Source organism: Priapulus caudatus, unplaced genomic scaffold (genome assembly GCF_000485595.1).
Source record: "Priapulus caudatus unplaced genomic scaffold, Priapulus_caudatus-5.0.1 Scaffold75, whole genome shotgun sequence".
Classification (NCBI taxonomy): Eukaryota; Metazoa; Priapulida; class Priapulimorpha; order Priapulimorphida; family Priapulidae; genus Priapulus; species Priapulus caudatus.
Window position 1 is genome coordinate 621,375 of NW_014577136.1, and position 11,759 is coordinate 633,133.

At 40.9% G+C, this 11,759-nt stretch overlaps 2 protein-coding genes across 2 annotated transcripts in view; both read left to right on the top strand.

The window, feature by feature from the left end:
- The window catches only part of LOC106821477 (ras-related protein Ral-A-like), an 8,802-nt gene extending 4,464 nt beyond the window's left edge, over positions 1-4,338 (top strand). Inside the window, exons 2-4 of the mRNA XM_014826302.1 lie at positions 947-1,155; positions 2,311-2,485; positions 2,786-4,338. Coding sequence (XP_014681788.1) covers positions 947-1,155; positions 2,311-2,485; positions 2,786-2,890 — 489 coding nt within the window. The 3' untranslated portion in view covers positions 2,891-4,338. The remainder of the gene's footprint in view (positions 1-946; positions 1,156-2,310; positions 2,486-2,785) is intronic.
- A 2,961-nt stretch (positions 4,339-7,299) lies between these two features.
- On the top strand, positions 7,300-10,276 carry LOC106821508 (collagen alpha-1(XII) chain-like). Its single transcript, XM_014826355.1, has 7 exons — positions 7,300-7,374; positions 7,571-7,656; positions 8,029-8,127; positions 8,318-8,511; positions 8,772-8,931; positions 9,084-9,341; positions 9,647-10,276. The coding sequence occupies exons 2-7, from the start codon at positions 7,572-7,574 to the stop codon at positions 9,802-9,804; spliced, it is 954 nt and encodes a 317-aa protein (XP_014681841.1). The 5' UTR covers positions 7,300-7,374; position 7,571; the 3' UTR covers positions 9,805-10,276.
- Positions 10,277-11,759: the final 1,483 nt, after the last annotated feature.

Sequence of the window (11,759 nt, forward strand, 5' to 3'; positions counted from 1 at the left end):
GGGTTCGTACGTTGGGTGCGGTCCTGGGACTATCTAATATGCCGGACCGTACCTCGCCTACTCCACTAACGAGTCTAGGGAGTTGCCTACGCCTACTCCCTAACCCTAACCATATCAGATGGTTACCAGGGTACGTTCCGGTATACCGGACCGTACCCAGGGTACGTTCCGGAAGTACCCTGGGGGACATAGACCCTATGAGCCATAGTTATACTGGGTGCATGCATTCTCGTTTTACTTCTAGGCACGGCGGAAAGTAATAATGTAATTTGCGATGCTCGTATAGATAGTCTTTTATCATATGCTTCGAGCGTGGCATAACGATGTAAATATTCGAGTGACGATCGATTAGCGCTGGCGAACGTGACATATGCCGCGTAGTTAGGCTGTCTGCAGCTCAGTTACTTACGCATACATACGCACGCACTGTTACATACTGTCAGGAGTGAATAATAATAATAGATTTATTATTCTATAGATATATAATAATCTATTATTATTCACTCCTGATACTGTTACATACGCAAACGTCGAAACGTTACGTTATTCGCTTGCGTTAAATATTCAGGGTAATTCACTTGATGGTTTATCTTGTCTCTAGCGGGACTGACAGACGGTTGTGGCGATAGTACGTCGATAAACGGCTACCGTGGCTTCGTAGCGTGAACTGTGTGATATTACTGTACATTAATGCTGCACGTTGCGAGCCGAGTAGCAGCAATGGAGGCCTGCACAATGTTGTTTAGCGCTAGAGTAGAGTTACTACTTCTACCTACATTTTACAGGTGAAGACGGTAAACATATTCTCGATGCAAAGGAATTTTGGCTGCATGGCTGACTGCTACTGCGTTGCCGCCCAGAAACATCTGGTCACTCTCGATTATCGTTGGCATAGGTGACACGTCCTGTACTACAAAATCCTCTATTGATTTAATTCGCCCTACAGTTTGTGGAGGATTACGAACCGACCAAGGCCGATTCTTACAGGAAGAAAGTGGTCGTGGACGAGAACGAGGTGCACATAGACATCCTCGATACGGCAGGACAGGAAGACTATGCAGCGATCAGGGATAACTACTTCCGGTCCGGTGAAGGGTTTCTCTGCGTGTTTTCTCTCACGGAACGCGAGTCGTTCACAGCGTGCGACGATTTCAGGTGACTAGGCGCGTATACGACTCAATGCGCACTCTATCTTCTACATTTGCCGCGATTTTATTATGGTCTCGATCCGTGAAAATTATAATCGATAAGAGCATGCCTATTATTAGCTCAAATGGCTATAACCTACTATGGCCAACAGGGCGCTTCCTTCAAATCTATACGCAATGATAGAAACAGCGCAAGATCGAATAGAAAGAAATACTTCCGTAAACAGAAAGCTCTGAGAGTAAAATAAGTGTCGCAGAGTGGCAGTTTTCATCTCAGAGAGGAAAGGGCGGGGAAAGAGACTGACAGGGAGTGGTTAGATAGATAGCGATAACGAGAGAGAAGAAAGAAAGAGAGGGGAGTAGATAGATAGTGACAACGAGAGAGGGGAGCGAGTGAAGGGAGAAAAAAATAAATAAATAAATAGATAGATAGATAGATAGACAGACAGACAGACAGACAGACAGACAAACAGAAATATAGCTAGATAGATAGATAGATAGATAGATAGATAGATAGATAGATAGACAGCTTGATAGATAGACAGCTTGATAGATAGATAGATGGATAGATCTCTGTTAACAGTAAACAAATAGATTAATCCTCCTCTTGGGGGTCAAAACATTACGGCACAGCTACTCCTTGCACATCAGTGGGGAATAAATTTTGTGGTCCTTTCAATAAAGCCATGAAAACAACAGGTCACCGCTGGGTGAACAGGTCAATACGGGGAAATGGGGAGTTGGTGTATGAAGAAGACAGAGAAAGAAAACGACGACGACGACGAGGAGGAGGAGAAGGAGAAAGTGAGAAGGAGAAGCAGGAAGAGAAAGATGCGGAAAAGTAGGAAAAATGGAGAGAAATGGAAGGGAAGGGAGAAGGGGAAGAAAAACCTGGAGATTGGAGATAATGATGAGAATGCGAGTAATTTTGGTGTGAAGAATAATTCAAATTAGAAAGAGGATTTTTTAATTTCAGCAGTTTAAAAACAATCTTGTTCCCTCGTCAGGACAGGCCCAATGAATAGCTTCATACCAACTGCGAGGAATAAGAAAGTAAAACGGCATTATTTAAAACTTAATATATTGCTTCTTCGTGCAGATTGATGACAAGCTGTCGAGTTATCTGTCGGTAATACCAGCAAACCCATTACTATTTTCACAGGGAACAAATATTAAGGGTAAAAGGAGAAGATGCAGTGCCCTTTATCCTGGTCGGTAACAAGGTGGATTTGCAGGATAATAGGCAAGTCACCACACCTGAAGGCCAGGCCAAAGCTGATCAATGGAAAGTCACCTATATAGAAACGTCGGCAAAGACTCGCACCAACGTTGATAAGGTTTATTGATTCGTGCGTGCGTGTGCGTATTCGTGTGTGCGCGCGCGTACATCCATGCATTCTTGTCCATTTTGCATGTATATGTGCGTGCGTGCGTATATCTATGAATTCACTTGAGTGCTGTGTTACTAAAATCTAGAGTGACCAAAAACAAGTTATTTTTGCTTTATTCACCCCTGTTAAAATTGATGAGGATGTCACGTAAAATAATTCCTACCAATCGTGTCAACGCCAGAGGATGGTTGCCGTACGTCGTGCCCATAATCATCCTAACCACGGCCATCTCTGTTTTTTTCTCAGGCATTTTTTGATCTCACAAGAAACATTCAAACGCACAAGGTGCAGACACTGAGAAGAGGCGCAGAGGGACTAGACAGGGCGAAAACCCGCTGTACGCTTCTTTGACGCTAGTTCGTCTCTAGAATCCGCGACGAGAAGGGAAAACTGGCTCATGATCGGCTGCTATGACCAGAGTATTGTCGGTCTCGGCTGCTATGATGTGGACGGTTGTAGTGACGTGGTACATCACCTTCTTCTTCTTGCCCTCTGCAGTATTTAAACATAAAATAGCAGGAACGGTGTATTATACCACTTGCCGCCGCCCTTGTGATTGCGAATTTGTGAAGTGGGTCATCTATGCATGCAGTCAAATATGCTCCGACAGCGGATCGTCGTGTTGAAAGATAACACAGAGGCACGATCGTATTTATGCATGGTTGTATGTGAATGAGAACGTTATTATACTTAAAAGCTGCTGCAACAGCGAGTTAAATAAAATAATAGCCTACGTGCGCATTGCGATTGTAATTAATTTACTCATCCTAATAATCTCAACAATTCTGCAAACGTCAAATAAAACGTCAAACAGCAGTTTACTCATGCACTCAGACAAGTGTTACAACTGATATTCGTGTAATAGAGCTGATACGATGAACGTTTGTCTTTTATTTCGTATTACAGTCAGTAGTTTCAGTAACTCGCTCACAAATGTGATATAATGTACATCTCATCTGACTCCCGACTCTTCTACCCCATATATGCGGCTTTTGTTCACTCTTTCTGCCCCTCTTCTTATGTCGCACTAATCTCTCTTCCTCTCCATAATTGGTTTCTGTTCTTCCCATTGACTCTCGCTCGCTCGCTCCCCCTCTCTCGCTTTACTCTCCTTAACCCTCCACTGTTTCTCTGGCCACTGACATATCCTCTTCTCCATATCCTGCTCCTCTTCTTTCCCTTGGCTCTTCTCCTGATATCCGTGTTTCTTTTTCTTCTTTTTCGTCTCTCGTCTTCCTTCTATCTATCGATATCCCCCTCTCGTAAGTATCTCTCTCCTGCCCCCTATCTTTCGGTTTCTCGCTAGTATATAGTATATAGTCAATGCCCATCATGTTGTCACTTGACATTCCCTTGCCACATAGTGAGTGACCTGCCACCCATGGATAAACCGGCGTGATCGACAGAATAGATATGGTGCTCACAGAATTTGCTCAAGCGCACAAAACCATTACAATTTCCCTAGGCAATCCACAGTTGTTGTGTGGCCTAGGCTTTGATTTCATACCCAGCTGCTTCTATCAAGTACGCACTTCATCTGGATGCACGTCTTCGTTGTTCCTAAATAGCAATTCACCTCCTCATCGCAGGTGGATAATCTTTTGCGATACGTGGAACACCTATAAGATAAACATGCGACATACACTATCAAACTAACAAATCCCTCTGCATCTCATTCTCGCACTCTACCCTTCTCACTCATTGTCGTTTCTCTTTTTCATCGGCGCTCCCACCCCACTCTCCTCGTATCGCTTCTCTCTCCCTCCTCCCCCTCTATCTCTTCTCTCACTCTCTGTACCTCTGTATTTCTATGTATGTATGTATGTATGTATGCATGCATGCATGCATGCATGCATCCATCCATCCATCCATCCATCCATCCATCCATCCATCCATCCATCCATCCATCCATCCATCTACCCATCCATCCAACACACCCATCCCCATCCAATATATGTATATATATATATATATATATATATATATATATATATATATATCCTTATCTCGCACACCCTCTCACGCGTACACGCGCATGATCGGAAAAGGTAAAAAACACTACTGCTTATAACGCGTATAGAAGTTGGCAATACCGTACTCCTTGCATATACCTGCCTCGGAGTTTACAGTATAGAGTACAGAGTAATAGTATTTAGATAAGTAATAAACGCGTAAACGTTGCGCCAGTATTTAACGTATATTCCAGTACTCTGTGTCTGCTTGCGTAGCGACTTAATTCTAACGAAACGTAACATTCATGCATCAATGAATGCTTTTCATATCAAAGTATAATACTATGTATAATGAAGTCTGTAATTGAATTTAATGAAATGGCTTGTAAATGATTCATATTTATGTTAATAAATATTATATATGATCGCTATATGCATATACGTACGCATGGTAGCAGTTCATGTCATATATGGGCCTATGCCGATACACTACAAGCATATGCATAAAATGCCGTGCCGCACACGCATCTATGCAACAAACGCTTTCTATGCGGAGAATAGACGCTATGTAGCAATTTATAACGTGACTATTCACTTCAGGAATATAAGTCATATGATAATCTCATTCTTCCAACGCCTCGTACATATGTAGAACAGTCGTATACCCAGCACATGAGCATTTCACATACATGTTCCCGATTTGCTTCAGTCGATGCCACACGTGTCAAAACATGTTTACCATCGCTACATCCAAAAGCTCGGCCTTCAGGATAAGGGCAATAACGTCCCACACAACAACCCCGTTACAGAAGAAAATCAAAGCAACACAGCCGAGGCGCCTCAAAAAAAGGATTGTTAATATTTTGGTAAAAATGAGCCACCAAACACTACAAACTTGCACCAAACACGTTCGCGCGGAACTGCCTTCGTTAAACGCCAATCATTAGCTGGTTACGAATCACACACGGGCGTACGTCTAGTATCAGTCTGTATTTTCACGGATGCATGCACACACGCGATTTCGGGGAATCATAAGAGAATGACGTAAGAATATAATGTAGGTAGCATATATGTTTACGCAATTATTCGTAGCAAGTACCAGTTTTATGGCTCGGTTTACCACTTCAATATATATGGATTTTTCTTCCATAGACCACGATAAAACGAAGCACTGGCGGATCCAAAATTTTGCGAAAGAGTGGATGCTGTTGGGGGGAGCCTACAGCGCGAAGCACGAAGGCGGGTCCGGGGTCCTCCTCCAAAATATTTTGAAAATGTAGGATGCACGAGGGAGAATTTGCCTACAAAATTAAAGAGCATTGGAACGTTTAAATTGCGGTTAGAGTCACAGCGTAAATGGTACACGTGTGCGTGTGCGTGTGTGTGTGCGTGCGTGCGTGTATGTGTGTGTGTGTGTGTGTGTGTGTGTGTGTGTGTGTGTGTGTGTTGTGTTGTGTGTGTGTGTGTGTGTGTGTGTGTGTGTGTGTGTGTGTGTGTGTGTGTATGTGTGTGTGTACACGCGTGATGCGTATATGTGGCGAATCGTGTATATGTCACATTTGTCTTGGTTTATAGAAAATACTATGAAATTAAGAGGGCCTGGATGATGCGCCTGTTGTTTATTTATTTAATTTCCAGACCAATAAGAACCTTAAATGTGTAAAATATTGTGTAAATTACACCGCGGCTTAGAATCTCGCTTTTGCGCACCCTTCAGTAGTACCGCACACTACTTGCATCTAGTATAACATATTTTATATATTAAATATGTTTTATATATATACATTGAAGCTAGCCTTGGCTCTGTAAGAGAGGAGGGGTCTGGATAGCGCTCGCATTTATGTTTAGCTTAAACCCAATGAAACTAGACGTTGCTGGACGACACATGTGCGTTTCCAATATTATACTTTGTGATTTTAATAGACGCAGGTAGCGAGCACCTTCTGGTACCATTATATATCATGATCATAATTATGCTATTGTCATGGTCGGTCCATGAGATACTGGTAGAAGATCGGGGTAGGATATTTTCCAAGAGGTATATTTCACAGAACCGGTCGTAGAAATCGTGATCATATTATAATTGGTGCCAGCACGTGCAATGCTGGCGCTCTACTTTGCGACATACGATCCGGTTCTGTTTCCTAAATTTCCTCACGTACGAGCTGGTAGTCAGAATTGCTTCTTCTGTCATATCAAAATACAGAAAAAAACAGATTGTCTGAATCAAATTAGAGACGAGGTTATCTAAATACACTTTATAGAGATGATACGTGTTGACGCCAATTTCACAGTCGACCAACTTCTTTGAATCTCATCATTTACACACTGAAAGTGTTTGCGGAACAGGCGATTGACCCCATCGGAAACATTTACTCATTCGAGAAAGCTGTATGCGATTCTCTCCGATCTCTTTTGTAGTGACTTTCATAACCTTTTCGCTTTTGTGGTGAGCACGCCCGGCGAGCAATGGGGGGGGAACAATTCTATATAGATAACGACGTACAGCAGTATGCACAGGATGTATCCGGATCGCTGATTATTAAAAAATAACGGCGCCGTATAGTTTGTGAAGGATCACTGTAATTTTAATGAGGAGGCGGGCTGGGCGGGGGTCCATTAATTACCTGTGTCCCATGTAAGAATATGCCATTTACCCGTTCCCAGAAGATTGAAATGATAATTTCTAGTTCCGTTTTAATGGCCTCGGGTAATATTCAGCGATCCATGACTCCAAACCATCGACCAAAAGACCTTGCGCATGCTCGCGTAGCCATATAAATATATGGATAAGGTATATATATACATCTACTCAAGTATTCAAGTGTCAGAATTTCACTCGAACCAGTTTAGTGTTTCGTGTGTTGCTAGTAGAAGCTTCAGGTAAGATTGTGCAGTCTGTTCCATGTTAGAGACGTGTGAACATATAGCGTTATAGTTGACGCAGGTATATAATATGAATTGCATAAACGTATCAGGCTAGAATTATAGCACACAATTATTTAGGTTCTATTAGCAATCGAATGTAGTGTTGGTATTGTACATCATTAATTAAGATTTCGCATCGAATTGATTTCAGAATGATGAAGACTTTGTCTGTAGTTGTGCTTTTAGGCGTTGCCCTTCAGGGTAGCGATGCCCAATCGCTCTTCGATCGCGTTCAGAGTACGTATATAATAATAAGACGGGTGTCATAATATAGATATCTATATCAGGAGTGTCATAATATCTATATTATAACGATCCTGATAATAATGCTGAAATGGCGCAAATGAAATTGCTTATCTCTGATCATGAATAGCATCGCAGCATAGAAACTCAGCGTAAATCGAAAGCAAACATTGCTGCCAGCATCATTCGCGATTTCTATATGGTTTCAGCGCGGGATGCCAGCTATGCTGTTGTTTGGCGTTTAAAGACTACCTGCGTTCGTAACGTCGATAAGCTAGTTCATGCATTTTAAACTCTGTAAACTGTCAATCAGTCTGCATATATATATATGTATATATATATATATATGATTTATTTTGTTTTTAGATCCAGGGTCGAATCCTCCCACAGTCACTACTACCCTTCCTCCAGTCACTACTACCCTTCCTCCAGTCACTACTACCCTTCCTCCACAGCAAGTCGATGGTGAGTGCACACTAAATTATATCTATTATTCAGCGCAATTAGCTTTATTCGTGTAACGCCTTATAGCGATAAACTTCACATTATCATGTTATTTCATATAGTATCAAGCATTTCTGGGCGTTCGCCTGTTTGCTTCACATTAGTGATAAACGCTATAATGCCATAGTGAAGCTGTGTCGTTGATGCGCAGATACGGACTTCTTCTCGATTGACGAGAGCGCGAAGAGAATCGTAGCATTCAGGGACAAAGTAGCTCCCCGCACGGATCCGTTTTCCATCGATGCGAATCCGCAGACTATTGAAGAGGTAGACGTTATCCTGATGGTAGATCGCAGTTACAGCGTCGGACGGGAGGGATTTCGAAACGCTAAATGTGTCCTGCGGGTAAGTTTTAATTATCAATAACCTCGTCACGTTCAGCGCCATTAATAACTTTATATCTATTATATTTATTCTAAAGAAGCATATCAAACAAACGTTCTGCATTTACAATATTAATCGATGCGCATATGATGCGTTTATTTAGATGTTAAGACATATCGGCGATTTTGTGCGTAGCCCTTATAGAGCATCATGCAGTATAGGATCGAAATGGCCCGCATTTATATTGCGATAGTCTTACTATAATCTCATTTCTGTTTTAGGAATGGGCGCAGCTTTTCCAAGACAATATAGATATAAGATTCCGAGTGACGTTGCTGAGCTTTGCTCGCTACCCAACTCTCGATTCAGTTGACTATTTCAGGACGTACAATTCGTTTCCAGGCCTCCTGAATGCCATCGACAACCTTAAATACTATAGACGTAAGTATTTGACTACATCAAATTAAAAAATATGCTCATATGTTCAGAGTTGATAAGTGGCGAAATTGCGTGGCTGTATCAAGTAATCATGATTTCAAGTGGGTCTGCATTACTATAAATTACTAAACATATATTTCATCACGCACATCCAGACGGTGATAACAGTTGTCCAGTAAGGCCGGACCCGAACAACCCCCACGGACAATGGATCAGCTTAGACGGTTGTGCTACGTGCACACACTCCGCCCTAGATGAAGCATACAGCATCTTCTTTGATTACAAGTACCAAAATGGAGAGATGTTGTCTCGTTTCCACTCCACTAAGGCCATCATCGTAGTGACGGACGGAAAATCTAACTGTCCATCATCCGCGCCTACCTGCCGAGCGGCCCGTAAATTGCGAGAGAGAAGTAAGTCAAGAGCATACGTTAACCAGTCAATCGACTTTTTTCTAAGCTATATATGAGGTGAATAGAATCTTCAATTATATCGATGTATTCTAAGACATTGGGTAGGCTAGAAACTTAAATCCAAAAACCACCAAGATCATATCAATTCCTGTTCGCCTTTCCAGTATTAAATATATCATGTAACCTGATACAAGTGTTTCCAGTGTATGATTTGACCCACGCGCTAAGTTCGCCTCTGTATAAACCCCCTTTACCGTAGATGATTGCGCACGCGGCTACATGTTAGTTTGATTATTTTCTTTCAGAGGTGAACATCTTTGTACAGGCGGTTGGCAGACAGGTAGATGCTGGGGAGGTTAGGTGCATCGCTACCGAAGATGATTACAACCTTAACGCTGACTACTCACAAACCTGCCGTTCCACCACCTTGGCCAGGGAAATAGGGGCTCAGCGCTATACTTAATAGAGGAAAGATACGGCTAAAAAATATAGCAATAGCAATAGCACAGAGCGTAGGGGGGACCTGCATGGGTAAGATGGGACATCGGGTAAGATGAAACAGTGCTTACATAAAGCTTTTACATGGCTATAGAGGGCATGACACCTATCCATGTCTTCTACTTGATCGATGGAAAGCGAATCACTGCAGTTTTTTTGGAGAAAAATCACCTAAATTGTTTGTTTATCAAGGATTCTCCTTTTTTGTTCTTTTGAAATCTTTCTTACGTAAGTGTCAAGTTTCGTTATTTCAAGACTTGGATTCATGAGATTTTAGATTTGTTGTGTTTCGAGTAGGCCAATGTGTTGTGTATCAGCAGGTATGAGACGCGAGTGAAAATTCCTGCTTGTAGTGCATGGTAGTAAGGTGGGAGGAAGTTGTCGTACTAATATTGATACGATAATATAAAATCAATAACAATGATGCTTATTAAATATACAGGCGTTCTGATTTTGTTTCTGTTTCTATTACATTTTGTATTAATCAAACAACTTGACATGAATTTTATTTTAGAATTTAACTTATTTAAAAAAAAAATTATGAGTCAAAAAAATCCATGGAATACATTTACAAAAGTAAATTATGTGAATTATTTGAAAAAGATGTTTAATTTTAAAGCAGCTTGGTCATGAAATGTCATTATTACCATTTAAAATCAGTTTTAAGCAAATTTGTATGAAAATTCTCAATGAATAATCCAGACCAGCGGGGCAAGATGGGACGATGATCAAAATGTTTGATGGTCTATAAATCGAATAATACTCACTTAAATTTAGTAACCATAGATAATATTATCTTTTTCATTGTTATTGATCACCCACAAATATATTTTAGAGGTAAAGTTGATTTAGTGGGTTTTACAGGGTTTCTAAAAAACGTGTCCCATCTTACCCAGGTCTCCCATACAGGATACAGCACATTCCCTGTTTCAAAGGCGATACACGTATTTCATGCAGGTTGATATTTGAAGATGGATTTCAAGTGATTATGCATGATGCTAATTTATGTTGCAGTATACTGAATAAAATTTAAGAAGTCGGAACTATAGGCCTACTGTTAAAAACATGAAACTGAACTTGAACATTTGAATCAGTGTATAAAAGTAGATTCGTGACATCAATGTTTTTAATTATTTTTATCGGTTTTGTATACTATACCCAAATTAGATTGTTGCGGTCAAAAATATACTGGTTGCTGCATTTTGTCAACGCTATTAGAAGCAAACAAAAATACAAAAAGAATAACTATACCCTCGATCGACCAGTAACTTCTCAGTTGCCGTTGTGAGTAACTCAAACGTTGGTTTACACTATGATAATTTTATATGTACTAACTTATATGGGTTCTACATTGCCCCAAATACAGCTATGCCTTGCACCCACATATATTTCTTTTTATTTTACTAAAATAATAACAATAGCAATTACAAGATAAACATGCGTACATACTTTCTAGGATTCTGGGAATAAAAAGCAAAGCAATATAGGGCATTATAGGGATACATAGTCAAAATTTTTGCAAAGTAAGTTGGCAGAGTAGGCCACACGCTGACCAATAAGGAAGAGTCCACGAATTTGTAATGAAAAATGCTTAAATGCAAGAAACTACGCCACCAAATTGTTGGGGTTAGTCCTTTGAAATTACACATACTTATATATTCTATGCCAGAATTTATACATTATCTCCTGATTATATACATGTACTATCTATAGATAATATATAGGCTATGTTTATATATCCATACGTAACATAATACGCACGGACGCGCGCACGCGCACGCACGCACGCACGCACGCACGCACGAGAAAACTTTGTTCAGCGGCGTGATTTTTCTTGGCCGCCATGATGGTGGAAGAGGACACTGCTTCTTTTTCTTCCTTCCATTTTAAGTCCTATCAGGAAGCTGGATGGTTCGGTAG

Bases quoted from the DNA above. Each gene is read 5' to 3' on its own strand.
- LOC106821508 (XM_014826355.1), top strand. From the start codon at position 7,572: ATGATGAAGACTTTGTCTGTAGTTGTGCTTTTAGGCGTTGCCCTTCAG. The intron at 8,128-8,317 runs GTGAGTGCACAC...GTTGATGCGCAG, and splicing joins TCCTCCACAGCAAGTCGATG to ATACGGACTTCTTCTCGATT. The intron at 8,512-8,771 runs GTAAGTTTTAAT...TTTCTGTTTTAG, and splicing joins ACGCTAAATGTGTCCTGCGG to GAATGGGCGCAGCTTTTCCA.